The sequence below is a fragment of the Leucopleurus acutus genome (assembly GCF_964270905.1).
Source record: "Leucopleurus acutus genome assembly, chromosome: 4".
Lineage (NCBI taxonomy): Eukaryota > Metazoa > Chordata > Mammalia > Artiodactyla > Delphinidae > Leucopleurus > Leucopleurus acutus.
The window spans coordinates 132,088,812-132,104,786 of NC_139146.1; the positions used below are offsets into that span (position 1 = coordinate 132,088,812).

Consider the following 15,975-nt stretch of genomic DNA (forward strand, 5'->3'; position numbering starts at 1 on the left):
ATTCACATAGTTGACCTTCCCAATACCCTAACCTCTAAATTCTTGACCCCCTTCACCAGTGAGATTGCCTTCCCCCTCATCTCAGCCAGTCACCCCTGCAGTCAGACCTTTGACTTATTACTGCCAATGATAGCATCCTTCCATAATCCTATTTTCAAATGTCTTCTCCTACTAGCAGCTGCTATCTTTGTGACTTACTCCCCAGATTAAGAATTCTGCAAACTTGCCAGGAGGGCTCATTTATTTACCTTATCACCTTCAATGCTTCTAACTAATCCACCCTACCCTCACCCTCTTACCCTCAGATTCCATCTGACCTAGCCTAGATCTCATGGTCCATCACTGTAATTACTTTATTACATACACCGTCAACAACCTTGCTCATTTCTTACTGCTTCCTATTTGTCTGGCAAGTGCCAGGCCTGCTTAAATCCAGCTCTACACCTTTCTGTATTTGTACCTGAACACGCGGGGGCACCCACTCTCATGCTGACTGATCTCATTCGAAATTCATGACAACTAATTGTAAATGAGCCTGGCAGTCCTACTCCCTTCCCCGAACTGATGCACATCCCCAATCTCTAGAGAATCATTTCACACCTTCTCCTTGCTTCTCAAATCTCCAGTGCCTCTTCTCTTTTTTTCATCTTAACTGATGCAGAAAGGAAATTAGATGATGAGGAAGTCAGAAGCAATCAGAGAAATTTACAAAATCCCACCTACTTGCTTCTATATTTTTCACCTCTCTCCTCCTTCCGTAGATAAACTATCTTTGCTCCCATCTAAGGCCAGTCCCTCCAGTTGTGCCATCCCTTATTGCCTATTTAACAATAGGAGCCACACACATTTCCCTCTTTCTCCTATGTCATTAAATTTTCTATCTCTGCTGGGTCATTTCTGTCAGCATGTAAGCATTCTGTAATATTACACATCTTAAAAGTTAAATTTCACCTTATCCTACCTGTAGTCCATTTCTGTGCACTCTTTTATGGCACAGTTCCTCCAAAAAGTTATTATTATTATTTTTTTAATGTTGAGCCTTCTTTTTTAATTTATTTTATTTATTTTTTTGCTGTGTTGGGTCTTCGTTTCTGTGCGAGGGCTTTCTCTAATTGTGGCAAGTGGGGGCCACTCTTCATCGCGGTGCGCAGGCCTCTCACTGTTGCGGCCTCTCTTGTTGCGGAGCACAGGCTCCAGACGCGCAGGCTCAGTAGTTGTGGCGCACGGGCCCAGTCGCTCCGCGGCATGTGGGATCCTCCCAGACCAGGGCTCGAACCCATGTCCCCTGCATTAGCAGGCAGACTCCCAACCACTGCACCACCAGGGAAGCCCTCCAAAAAGTTATTTTAACTTATCACTCATTCAGTAATACGTATTGAGTTCTTCCAATATACCAGTCACTTTCCGGGGTGCCAAGGATATAGCAGTGAGCAAAACAGATACATCTTTGCTCTAATGGAGGTTATATACTAGTGGAAAGAAGCAACCAACAAATAAGTAAAAATATATTGTGTAAGATGGGTGCTAAAGAAAAAATAAAGTATGGAAGGGAAGTGGGTTGGGAGGTTGGACTGACTGAGAAACAATATTTGAGCAAAGGCCTAGAGGAGATACCACCAGAAAGTGAGCTTTCTGGTGGTAGAATGTTCCAGGTGGAAGGAACAACAAGTGCAAAGGTCCTGAGAGTGTGCCTGGTGCCTAAGGAACAGCAAGGAGGCCAGTGTGGCTGGAATGGAGTGAGCAAGGGGAGAGTAGATGGAGATGAGGTCAGAGACATAGCAGAGGCCAAATGATAGAGGACCTTAAAGTCCTTTGTATGGATTTTGAATTGTAATTCAAGAGAGACAGGAAACGACTGAAAGAGTTTTGATCAAGGGAATGGCATGTTCTGACATTCCCTTTAAAAGGGTGACTCTGGATGCTGGGTTGAGAGTAGATTGTTAAGGGGATCATGGTGGAGACAGGAAGACCAGTTAGAAAGCTAGTGCAAGAGATGCCGTTAGCTTGGGCCAGCGTGGTTGAATAAATCTGGTGGGAGGTAGTTCTTTATTTTCTTGAAAGAGCTGAGAGATTGAATGAAAATTATGAGGGAAAGATAAGAATCAAGGATGACTCCACGCCTGTGCAACTTGAAGTATGGAATTGCCGTTTACTAAGATAGGGAAGGCTGTAGGGTCGAACAAGTTGATGGAACTCCCAACAAATTCAGTCTTGGACATGTCTGGATTAAGATGCCTTTCAGACATCTAAGTAGAGAAGTCAAGTAAGCAGTTGACTATATGTCTGGAATTCAGGAGAAAGGGTCTGGACTTTCTGTGTGTATGTATCTCTAGAGATACACATTTGGGAGAGTTCAGCATAGAGATGGATTTTGAGTTAGGCTGGACGAGATCACCAAAAGAGAATAAAGAAGGAGAGGTATCAGTGGACTGAATTTGGGGCATTCTAACATTAAGAGGTCAGCAAAGAAGACCAAGGATATCCAGTTTGCTTAGGAAGAACACCAAGAGATTTTAATGTCCTAGAAGCCTAGCAGAGAATGTGTTTCAAAAAGGGGATCATGGTCAGCTACTTCAAATGCTGGTAATAATTCGGATAAAATGAAGTCCAACAATTGGCCATTGATTGTAACAAGATGGAGGCCACTGGAGACCTTAACAAGAGCTATTTCAGCAGAGTTTTGGAGGCGAAAGCCTTATTGAAGTTGGTTCAAGAATAAATGAAGAAAGAAGAGTTCATTTTGCTGTAAAGTGTGCAGAAAATGGGAGAGCAGCAAAGTTAATGAAGGACCGAGAGAGGATTCTTTTTTAAGTTGGGAAAATTATTAGCATATTTGTATCAATAGATTAATCCAGTTAGAGAAGGAAAATTTGATACAGAAAAAAGAGGGGAGAATTCGTGGACCCATGTCCTTGAGTAGGAGAAAGGGATGAGTTCTAGTGTGTAAAGGGAGTATGGCCTCCTAAGCACAGATAGTTCATCCAGAGTCACGGAAAGGAAGCCATGGGATATAGGCAGGGATGCAAGTAAATTGGATGATGTAATTACAGGAGCTTGTTAAGTTCTCCTCTGGTTCTGTTTTCTCAGTGAAGTGGCAAGCAAGGTTAGGGGTGGAGGACAAGAAAAGGCAAGGAGGTGTTGGAGATTTGATGAGAAAGGCAAAGACATGAAACAGTCATGCGGCAGAGTGAATGGAATGGGCTGGTCCAGCAGCACCGAGGACCATCCTGAGTCTTTACACTTGGCATTGGCTCAGCCTGGATTCTCCCCACCCCGGATATCCACGTGGCTCCCTCCTTCACTTTCATCAGGTCTCTGGTCAGATGTCCTTTTAGAGGAGAAGAATAATAATTCCTATTTTTTAGGAATAATATATTCCATCACTCTCTCCCCACCTACCATTCTTAATTGTTCCTCTTTAGCACTTATCACGTGACATCTTAATCACTAGTTAATTTGTTTATTATCCATCTTCCCTAACTAGAGCAAAGCATTACAAGATAGCAGAGACTTTATGTTTTGGTCACTGCTAAAACCCCACTGCTCAAAATAATACCTGGCTATGGAAGCCACTTGAAATCATTTTTGAATGGATGCTTGGTAAAGAAAAACTGTTTCTGTTCTCACAGTACTTCTAACACCAAAGGTGTGGGTTTTCGATGCCAAGGGATCCTCCAATTCTCTGCAAATACCAACCGGGTATTCTACAATTTAATTCATTTTGACACTAACTTCCCAGAGTTAATGCAGACCCCACAGGTGGAGGGCTCAGTCTCCCAAGATTGCCTCTCACTTCAGGTGCCAATCAGAAATAGTGGTTTCCAGGTTACCCACACTTCTGTCCGACTTGGCTACAAATCAGGGGGCTCCCACAGCCCCCTCCTCAGGTCCAATAATTTGCTACCACTGTTCACAGAACCCAGTGAAACACTTTATTTATTATTACCGGTTAATTATAAAGAAAACAAATAAACAGCCAGGTGAAGAGGTACGTAGAGCAAGGTCCAGAACGGTCCCAAGTGCAGGAGTTTCTGTCCCATGGAGTTTACGGTGTGCCACCCACCCTGCATATGGGTGCATTCACCAACCCGGAAGCTCTCTGAACCCTTCTGTGCCAGGTACTGGGGACAAAACCCAAATAATGTAACAAAAGACACTCTTATCATCCCATCCCTCAGGAAGTTCTGAGGGTTTTAGAAGCTCTGTGCTAGGAATTGGGGACAAAGACCAAATATATATTTCTTACTATTTCACTACATCACAGTTGGACAGGTGGACAGGTGCCTCTGTTCAAAGAGTCAGGCTAGGACCACTTTTAAGACTCGTATGTCCTCATCACTTGCTCTACCTTCAGGGCCACATTCCTTATTGTAAAGCCATTTTGAAGGGCCCGACTTCACTTCCCTCACAGTCTGTTGTGCAGGGGTGGCATGGTATGGGGAGAAAGCATCCCGTTTTGGTTCAGTCTGCAGCCAGTATTTGTCGTGAACAGTGGATTTTCTTTTACCCTTCTTAGCCTCGGTTTTTACCTCTGTAAAGTGAGAATTATAAGATGAAATGAGTTCATTTATGGGAAAGCCTGTTGTAAACTGTAAGGAACCAGCAAATGGTAGTTATTTAAATTTGACACTTTATAAAGGAAAATAGAAAATAATGCCAGGAAGGATGCCAAGGTTTTGCAAAAGCACTTATCTGATGAAATGCAGCGATGGTCCAGCTAGTCCAGACTTAATGATGGGCTGAGTCTTAAAACTTTAAGATTCTATAATCATCTATAATCTTATAAACTTGTATATAAATGAATCCAATATTTACCATGGCTGGCAATGAGTGCAGTGAAACTTCCTGAAATAGCACCATTAACTCCTAAGGCTCAAAGTGCTTTTTACATATATCACCTCAATTTTCTTGATAACATACCTTTGCTATTGGCAGGGGCAGAAATTATTGTCTTTATTTTGTTAGTGGATGTGTATCAGACCATGAAGTTCCAATCTGTAAGGGTAAATAAAGGCCTTGTCTAGCTAAAAACTATACTTATAAGTTCATTACTTGAAATTCCATGTGAATTGTCCTTCTGAAACAGTGTTCCCAGTGGAACACTGGGATTTTGTCCACTAGATTTTGCCGCCTGGGCCAGGAACCATGAATATCTTATTCATTAACTTATCTCTGGTGCCAAATATTCAATAAATGTTGGAAAGAGGGGAATAGAAAGATGGGTGAACAATTATTAGAATGATTCAGATGATAAATAAGTGGTTCGAAGGTTAGCATTCCAGCCTGAGCCATAAAATTTTACTTTATATTTGCTATGACAAATAACTTACAAGTTTTTTCAATAATATTAAAACATCCATTCTTTTATTCAGTGTTTGGATGCCTACTGTGCACTGTGAATATTACAACGATCAGTCTGACATTGATCCTTCCCTCAAAGAATTTATGATTTAACACAGAAAATAGAATATATTCACAGATAATTAAAATCCAAGATAGAAATTGTATCACAAGTATCATAATATTTCAAAGGAGATTACTAAAAAAGAAAACATTTTATTTAATAGGAGAAGTGGGTTTTTTTACAATAATTTTTTACTGAAAGAAGCTTTTTTAAAAAATATATTCAAGTGTAGTTGATTTATGTTAATTTCTGCTGTACAGCAAAGTGATTCAGTTACACACACACACACACACACACACACACACACATATTCTTTTTCATATTCTTTTCCATTATGGCTTATCACAGGATATTGAATGTAGTTGCCTGTGTGTGTAGGACCTTGTTTTGTTTATCCCTTCTATATGTAACAGTTTGCATCTGCTGACCTCAAACTCCCAATCCGTCCCTCCCCCTCCTCCCCCTCCCCCTTGGCAACCACAAGTCTCTTCTCTATTGTCTGTGAGTCTGTTTCTGTTTCGTAGATAAATTCCTTTGTGTCATATTTTAGATTCCACATATAAGTGATATCTTACAGTATTTGTCTTTGTCTGACTTACTTCACTTAGTATAATAATCTCTAGGTCCATCCGTGTTGCTGCAAATGGCATTATTTCATTTTTATGGCTGAGCAATATTCCTTTGTATTTATGTACCACATCTTCTCTATCCACTCATTTGTTGATGGACATTGAGGTTGCTTCCATGTCTTGGCTATTATAAATAGTGCTGCTATGAACACTGGGGTGCATGTATCTTTTCCAATGAGAGTTTTTGTCTTTTCTGGATATATGCCCGGGAGTGGGATTGCTGGATGATATGGTAGCTCTATTTTTAGTTTTTTAAGGAACCTCCATACTGTTCTCCACAGTGGCTTTACCAATTTACATTCCCACCAACAGTGTAGCAGAGCTCCCTTTTGAAAGAAAACTTTTAATTTGAGGAAAACTTTTAATTTGAGAGGTAGATGGAAACTTCTAATATTTCTCCAGGGATGTCCTACTTACTTCAAGTTTTTTTCATGTGTGTGGTTCTGATTCTCATTCGTATCTAACATCACTTAAAACTTGCAGATCTTTCCTTTCCTCTGATGTGGTTTCTCACTAACACTCTGTTTACCGACCATTATTACAGTTTTTATTCAGCAGTAAATAATAGAGAAGACTGAAAGAGAGAGATTTGAAAACTTGAAATGGAGTGTTGTGGGTAGTGAAGATGCAGAGGCCCCGGTGCTGAGTCAAGCACTTAGGCTGTGAGGTCAGGGACAGTCCATTGGGCAGCGTGAAGCTCCTGCCTTTGTAGACCCCTGTCCCCCCAAGTCTCCTTAGCAGCTCCCTCACACCTTCTTCCCAACTACATCTTGGCGACTGTGTGGAATGAAAAGAAGCAACGTCTAAACTTCTCTCTTACTCCCTCTAAAGTTAAGACAAAGAAGGTAAGATAACTATGTTCACACTGTAGAACAGGTCAGTCTAATTCTACGCAGTTATGATCTAAGGAAACCAGATATTATCTGGTATTGTCATGGCCTCAAGCCTCATAATTCTGTAGACCACCACTTTTATTTAAATGAGTTCCTGCGTGGCAGGGGAGAGTCAGTAGCGCTTTGAGCTTGTGCCATTGGAACGACAAATCAAGGCCTCACTTCCACCGCAGCCACAAAGGTCAGCTCAACATCAAGACCCCTGGAAACACAAAGGGCGGAAACTTGGACCGCTGCTGAAAGTCATGTTCTCAGAGTTACAGATCAGCCCATCTCCATATGTGGGGATGGTCACATCAGTCGCTTAGGATATTTAATAAACATTCACCCTCATGCTTACCCAGTCAATAGTAATGTAAGCGCCCCTTAAGTAAGTGGGAGCACCACCAGCTCTGCTGTTATATTAATTGATTTTATATGACTTGATTTCTTAGAAATCTGGCCCCTCATCAAGTAGATATTTAGAAGGCATTGTGATACTTGGACATATATACACACATGTGTACAACACACAAACATGTACGTGCACCCCCATGCATGCACACCAGGCCCTGTTTCTAGGCTAACTGTATGCTCCATTCGTCTGACTGTCTCTTCTGTTACTTTCCATTTTAGCAGTTCTTAAATCCAATCAGCTTGAATTCTCAGGACACTTTAAAAGAAACCTTGTTTTTCCAGAAGGGGAGGGGGACGGTGGGGAGAGGGGGAAAATAATTTTTATTGAGTAGATATAATGGGTACTCTATGCATATTCCCATGTGAGTAGCATGAGTACCTTTAAAGGTAGGTATTATCCTCACCTATATGAGAAAACTTAGGTTCAAAGACTAGTCAAGAACACGGGGCACTTTCAGGCAGCGTTCCTTCCAGGTTTTGCTTACAAAGCGTGCCTCCTAGGAGACAGGTGATTTTAAGACATTTTATCAGCACTCAGTTACTACTTCCTGGACATATATTTTAGGTAACATAGGAAAGATAAACAGAATAAGGCATAAATATTGCCTTGAAGAAACTTAAACCTCATGTAGGTAAAGAATAGACTATGGAAGAATTTTAGAGGAAAAATTAACTACTAAACTATGTGATTCAGACTGAATTTCATAGGAGTTCACAGAAGAGCGAGGTCAGGGTTGGGGAGAGACGTCAGTGGCAGCTTTCAAGGCTACGGTCATCATTAGTTTCTCTAGTAACTGGCTACCTGTGATAGAAAGTCCTTCAACTTTTGATCCTATCAATAAAAACAAAAACAGCAAATACAGACATTAGTGTCAGGTACAGTACTCTGATTATTTTTTGTAGTGTGTTCCCAATGATGGTTGCATAACTGATGGTCACATACATGTGCGATGTATAAAATGATGATAAAACATAAAGCACTTGAAGAGAAACGATCCCATTGATTGCCTCAGTTGTTCCACACGGAGCCGGGCTCTCCACCATGTGCCCAGGAGCGTTTGTTCCTAAAGCAAGTAAGACGGATCTCATCTCCTCGAGCCTGAGAGCAGCTTATCTTCTGACTGTGTGTATAAATCACACAGGGATGCTTCTCACGCATGGAGAATTTTGTAATGCAAGATAATCTGTGGAGTCTTTTATAAATGCTCTTCCTGGGACTCCCCCAGACCTTGTTGAAATAATGGGGAAGCAGGGGAGCACCTGGTAAGCCACTTTCAAATGCTCTAGAAGCAACATTGATAAACTCCCCCCACCCCCATCCCCCTTCAAGGACCATTGACCCAGAGAGGCCAAGTCCACTGCTGCTCTGGGACTTGGCGGACTTATCTGAAGGGATGCGCTCAGGTGCAGCGCTGTCCTAGCCAGGCTTCCCGCTGCACCTTGGTCCCGCTCCAACACCAGCGACTGCTCCCCAAGCAGTTATGATCTGGTTGAAGTGAGAAGGACACTGCTTCCTTACACCACCCTTGCCTGTTGGTCCTTCTTCTGTAGGAACTTAAACTTTGTCTCCTTAAGGGACAATTAGCAACAGCAGGTTCTGTGGTTCCTGAACCAAACTCAGGATTGACAAGACCGAATCCTGTGGTCATGGAATAACGGACAAAGCTTGTTTCTAGATGCCTCTGCGTATCTCTGCCTCTAGCCAGCTGTGTCCTGGAAGCCCATCTTCACACAGCTTTCCTCTGCGGGCGATAAGCTGATTTACAGTTCATTTGGGCACATTTCACTACAATTCTTGTGTTGTATGAATAAACAGAACTTACAATTGTACGTCGTTTCCATCAGTTATTGGAAGGTAATCTTTTCATCTTACGTTTTAAATTAGCAGATAACAAAAAGAAATGTTTTACATATTTTTTAATCTTTAAAAAAAATCATTTAAAACCTATTTTGTTCTTTGTTGCTCAGAGAAGGAAAAATACCATGCATCTAGTTATATAAATAATAAATAAAAGGGATCATTTCCTCAACTACCGATACACATTCCATGCCGTAACCCATCTCTAGTTTGATACACGCAGCCAAATCAGTGTGGCTTTTTAACAACCATATTCTTAATTTTCATAAAAATGACAGTCATTTTTCCACTGAGCCTGTCAGCCTGGTATACCTTTGAGTCATTGATTTTGTGTAAGTAATCAGTTCAGTTCGCATGGAATGAAAGACAGACTGGACTATAGATTCTGGGGAAAGACGGGACTGTAGAAGGGCTCAGGGGATCAAGGCCTAGGGACACTCTCCCTTCTTACATCTGAATGCCTTGTCTTTGTGACGGGAAGGGGATAGTATTTATGAACATCCATAATGTCTGTGTGTGGGTACAAGAAAGTTAGATCCAATAGTAAGCAAGTCCCCTCCTTCTTTCCCTCGCCTGGGGCTGGGCTCTGGGTAATGTAGGTGAGGGGCCAGAACTGGGCCGGAAGGGAGCTCATCCTGCTTTCTATATAGGTCTGAAGTGGCTTCTTCCTGATTTCCTCGCAAAGGAGATTTAACATTCTTTACTCTACAGTATAAACTATAAATATCTATTCTTCTTTTTCTCTGAATGTGGGACTCATGAAAGCAAAGACCAATCATCAAGGGTGAATTATATAATACAATAATGTTTTAATAGCTGAGAAGGGACACAAATAGTTGCAGCGCCTGTGGCTAATGGATTTCCCTGGTAGGAGATAAAAGGCTGATTACACAGAGAGCAAGTGAGGACCCGGTGCGTTAATGACGATTTACAGGTCAGCTCGCTTACAGGAGTGATTTAAAACGCACCATCTGTTTTCTAACTGTAGGCTGATAACTGATTTTACGGACGGTCAATGTGTCTTCATCAAGAATTTACTTATTTGTCTTTCTGAGTCTGCTTAGTCTGGCCCTGTAAAATTTCACTGACTGGACGCCCCCAGATTCTTTCCAAATCAAACAATTTCTAAGTTGAATGGATCGATAGCAGCCAATCTTGCTTCGTTTGACTCAGCCTTTCTCTGCCAGGTTAGAAAATTAAATCCTGATGCTCTACAGCAGGCCTTGTATGTACTGGATTAACTTCTTTCTGACACATCTACCCTGGTACTAGTGATGTACCATCCTTGAGGGAGTTAAGAAAAGAGTTACTCAAATAATCTTCGCTGTCCTGTGGTTCAAATCCAGAAACCCAGGTGAGAAAGGCTGCACCGTCGTCCACTGCTTATCCAGTTTCCTCCCATCCCCTTTTTTTCTTCCCCCCCCCCCTTTTTTTTTTTTGCGGTATGCGGGCCTCTCACTGTTGTGGCCTCTCCCGCTGCGGAGCACAGGCTCCGGACGCGCAGGCTCAGCGGCTGTGGCTCACGGGCCCAGCCGCTCCACGGCATGTGGGATCTTCCCGGACCGGGGCACGAACCTGCGTCCCCTGCATCGGCAGGCGGACTGTCAACCACTGTGCCACCAGGGAAGCCCTCCCTCTGTCTTTTTGCTTCTGCCCTCCAGCTCCCCATCTCCTTGCAGCCCTCACAAAACACACATACAGACACACAGACACTCTTCTCTTTCTCTCACATGGACAAGATAAGGGGAGGCCAGCTTTGGCCTCCATTCCTGCCCCCTTCCCCATCTTACTGCTCTGTCCCTTCTGTTGTTAATGTGTGGTGGAATGTAAGGATTAAGTGTGAGGGCTGTGGAGACAGCCTTCTGGGTTGAGTTCCCGGCTCCGTCACTTCCTAGGTACGGTGACCATGTCCAGGCTGTTCAAGTGTTCTGTGCCACAGTTTCCTCATATGAAAATGGGGGTGCTAATGAGACCCACCTCAAGGGGTCGCTGTATTAAATCATTCAACACATTAGGCATTCAGAGCAGTGCACAATAAATGTTACCATAACTGTAATTATAGGAGACAATTGGGTGGGAGGCTCCTGGTCCTTTCTTGGGGCTGTGAATTCAGCAGGACTCTGTAACTTACCGAAAGCTGGAAGGATGGAAAGAAGAAAAAACATTGTCAAGCCTCTCTTTCTACCTATGTGTTGTGGCCATTCATTAGGTGAACACACATTCTGGAGCACATACTGTGTACTAACTCCATGGTTCTCAAAGGTAAACCCCAGCCCAGCAGTAGCAGCAGCATCACCTGGGGCCTGGTTAGAAGTGCAAATTCTCCCCTTCCTCCCCTCGTCCTTCCTGCTAGGTGTCACGAATCAGAAACTCTGAAGGTGGCACCAAGGAACAGGTGTTCCCACAAGCCCTCCAGGTGTGTCTGGTATGTTAACGTTTGAGAACCACCACCCTAGGTGTAGAACGTAGTCACTCTGCTGGGCACCCGGAACATAAACATGAAAAGGACCGCGTCCCTGACCTTCAGGAACATACAGTCTACTGGGAGAGGCAGATGTGTAAACAAGAACAACCAAGGATTCTGAGCGGTACAGTGGCAACACAGAGCCACAAAAGAGGGGGTGGCCGAGTCCGCATTTGGGGAGGAGGGTTTGGAAATAATCCCCAAAGAAGTGATGCTTGAAATAATTCTTAGGAAAAGACTAGAACTTTTCCAGTTATAAGCAGGGGAAAGAAAGGAGTGTGCACTTGGTGACGGGTGGACCCACATGCAGACCTCAACTTTGAAAAAGCAGCTCCTGGAGCGGGGGGGTTTGGTTTTTTGTTCACTGTTGGATCCCTGGGGCTGAGAACATGCCTCTGGCCCACAGGAGGCACCGGTTACCATTTGAATGATTGAACACAAAGGTCTTAAATTCCCACATATTTAATTTTCACTGAAACGTTTCTTCGCAGCATGAGATTAAAACAAATAAACCTGATTGTGAGTTCTCTGCTTTAAAGCATATATTCCTGAAAGAGATTAGCCAATGCCTGGATTGTTTATTTCACATGCGATATCTTAAAGCACGGGTTGGCAGTGTGAGACGTAGGACCTTTAAACCCGCCGGGTGGCTCAGCGAAGCCCAGAGCACTTGCTTGACACAAGCTTATGCTGAACCCGCAACTTTATCCAAACGTGCAAATTATTGATGCTTCAATAATTGATGCCTCAGAGACCAAACACATTGGTCTCTGAAATAGAAACCACATGAGGCTCCTCATTAAAATGTGCAGAAACAAATAGCCCGGGCAGCGTATTTCCTTCTGCTTTAGTTAAAATCAACTCTGCATGTAAAGTGATTGGGTCTTGTCATTTTCTAGTCATACTCTCAAATGCAGATGCTCACTCTTCTTTCTTCTGGATGCCAGGGCGTACTTCATAGTGTCAGGAACCTCCCCAAGGGGACCTCTGCATCTTCAAACTGACCACAGCGACAGGTCTGGTGGCCGATTCAAAAGAAAGGCCTTATGCCAAGTTAGACCCCAGGACTGAGATTTCCTTCCTTTCAGAGCCACTTCTAAGGAAGCCACCCTGCAGGACTTCCTCCCCAACATCTCCACCGTACTTAGTCTGGTTTCGTGTACCCAGTTACCTACATCCCTGGCTAGCTTGCTCTGGCCTCTGATCTGACAAAGCCGCAGAGGAGGGCTGCTCTAACCTGTGCTCCTAATCAAGTGGATCAGAGCTCATGGGTGTTTTCGAGGACAAAGGGACCTTGGGGATCATGGACAACCTCCCACCCTCCCCCTCACGCCATAGCCTTTTCCACTGTCTTCTAGGAACAAGAGGCTCCCAAACACTGAACATGCAGGTGGTCTATTACGTGATGGATCTAGAAAGTGAAACACAGAATATTCTTCAACAGCAAAGTTGAAATGGGTTTTCCTCTACTTCCCTTTTAGCTTGAATTAGGATTAAAAAGAACCCCCAACATGGACTCAATACATGAAATCACATTTTAACTTTTCTATCCTTTTGATCTGAGTTTACTGCTCTGCAGTAATACTTTATGGTTAAACTAACCAGCCTTCCCAGTGTGCATCTGGCTTCTATCACAGAGCAGTTCTGGCTGAAGAGTTGCTTGCATGTGTTTGAGGAGCACTGCCAACTGCACCTCATAACACAGGTCTTCAAAGTGTTCATTACAAGCTGCTTCTCTCTGGACCTCAGTTTTCAATCTTTAAAAAGAGCTAATGGGACTACAAGTCTCTTGCAGGTTAGGATTCTATCAGTTTTAGGTCTTCCCTTCCAGAGCAGCATTAAGGAGCTAAGGAGGGGGTGGAGGAGAACTGAGGGAGGTAACGTGCACCACCAGGCTCGCTCTGTTGTTTTACACAGGCACACGTGCGTGTGAGCTGGTCCTTTCCTCCCTTGGTTTTTATCATGAATAGACGCCCTTAGTTTCTAGGTGCACGTTCGAATTCGTTTTGTTACTAGTGATAAACAAGCAGTGAAAAGAATAATACCAACTGATTTTGTAATGCTACGTGATAATAAGAGATTTTTAGATATACTTAAGTTTTGTGTGTTTTTTTTTAGAAGAAACAGGGATATGATTTTGGATAAGAGTTTGTCTCTTTTTAGCACCCCGTGTTTACAAATTAGTTCATCTGTCCATTCTGCACAGGTTTACGCTTTCTGCATACATCTTCTCTGTGCCAGTTCCTGGGATAAGCACTCGGCTGACAGAGGGAATATAGCTTCATATGATTATTCATGAAAACGTTTAAAAAATACATTAAATAACTTAATAAAGTTGAGCTAAAAAGAGGAACAGAGATATGTGAGATCACCCATGAGATTTCAGGCAAGAGTTGAGACTTTTTACTTGAGGGTTATCACCTCGAACCCTACTGCCTCTCTTCAAACATTGTGAACCCTATGGATAGAGCATTGAGTTGAATGTTTCTGAACTTGAAAACTTTGTTCTTTAAAGTTTATTTTTCTAATTATCCAGTGTCTCAGTTTCTTTGTAAAATATATTTTTCCTTATTTCAGTCCTTGCCCCAGGAGCATCCTTAGGGTTAATATTTGTGGAGAGAATATATTTGTTAAATACCTTGCACTTCAAGGACATCGTTGCTCTAATCATTAGCTTTTAATACTTTGGTTTTGACTAAAAAGAAATATCTAACAGCCATATAACATTTAACACACCACAAATTCTGTGTGTTCTTCACCAGTTTCGTTTTTTCTGCTTGTATTTCTTTCGTTTATATTTGTTCTGGAGGAAAAGGCTAGAGGCGACACTTTTTGTGGGTGAAACTGACAGCCAGTGGTCAGTGTTGAAGGCAGTATTAAGTGGATGCAGGCCACTGATGGACAGGGCATACATTCTTGACCTTCTGAGTGCGTATAGATTGGGGCTGAGGATGGGGGACAGAGTTTTATAAAATAGGCCAGGGCATAGAAAAGATTTCGGTAAGCCAGTTCACACAGAAATCAGTGAAAACACTGGTCCCACATCACTTCATTCTGAGCTATGGACTTCACTTATCTAAATATTTGGTATGTTTTATTTAATATTCCCTGCCCTCCATCATTACCGTCTCCGCATCTTTCACAAAAATTACTTTCCAAAAGATATTTCCAAGTTTAACTAAACTTAGGTAAATATGAAAACTGAGGTGTGGTCTGCAGGGGAAGGTGAAAGTAACTTCCAAGGGCCGGGGGGATCGTCACTGATGGCTTGGGAGAACCTGTTTGCAGAAGGGACTCATGAAAGGGATAAACAACTGTGGAACAGGCTACTGTTTGTCCAGAAAGGAGATTTTGAAAAAAACATTAGAAAGTTAATAGGAAGACAGCAGGTCTTGGTAGTTGAGGTTAATGTGAGTGTGGACGTGTTCACAGAGAAACACTGCCTGGGGCTGCTGGCATCTTTATGAAGCTGAGACTGCAATCATTAGCAAAGAAAGAATCAAAAACTGAGGACAGAGGCAAAACGGGAATTCTGAGCAACGTTAAGACATACAAATTTAGGAGCGGTATATTGAAATTTTCAGTTGAAAAATAAGTTCCATTTCAGGATTTCCCATTTCCAAGATTTTGTTTAAGAATGAATTTTAAAGGGTATGAGAATCATTGCCTTTGTTTTGGAGGAGTAGGAAAGTTAGACACTTTCATTTACATAAATACAAATATTATCTCGTTAATAAAATAATGAGACACACTTGTTTGTTTTGGGTATCTGCAGACGGGTGAACTAGAAATCACATAAACTATGATTACAGGTGAAATATGCCATATGGGTACAGACAGTATGAACACAGAACGGCTTTACAATTCGGAAATGTATTTAATAAGAAGAAATTTAAGTTAATTGCAAAACAATAGTTATTTTTCTTCAATCTTAGTCTCCCAATAAAAATTATATATTAAACTACTCAGTCTATTTCGTGCTAAATTTCAATAATAAAAGTAACTTCACTTGCTCCTTGTATATAGCTACCAAGTTTTTGTGCATGTGAGAGAATTCATTTATTACACTAGTTAACAGCGGTATTGAGAACGGATTTAAAGTGATTCTAACTCCTCGTATTCTTGTTTTACAGCTTCACTCCTCCTCTTCTGTGCCTTTTACATCTATTTTTTCTCAGCTTTTTATGACTGTTGTGGTTCCCCTCATTATTGGACAGGTAAGGTCTCCAGTTCTCTCTGCTCTTTTCTTTATAGATCAAATTGTGAATTCTTATGTAATGTCAGGACAATCGAGAGAAAAGATAGAGGAAGAGATGGTTAAATGAAAATCT

General features: G+C 42.2%; 1 protein-coding gene across 2 annotated transcripts in view; it reads left to right on the forward strand.

The window, feature by feature from the left end:
* SLC10A7 (solute carrier family 10 member 7) overlaps positions 1-15,975 on the forward strand; it is a 255,792-nt gene that overhangs the window by 178,690 nt on the left and 61,127 nt on the right. For both annotated transcript variants that reach the window (XM_082838589.1, XM_082838590.1), the window contains one exon: positions 15,778-15,861. In XM_082838589.1, the coding sequence (XP_082694715.1) occupies positions 15,778-15,861 (84 nt within the window). The remainder of the gene's footprint in view (positions 1-15,777; positions 15,862-15,975) is intronic.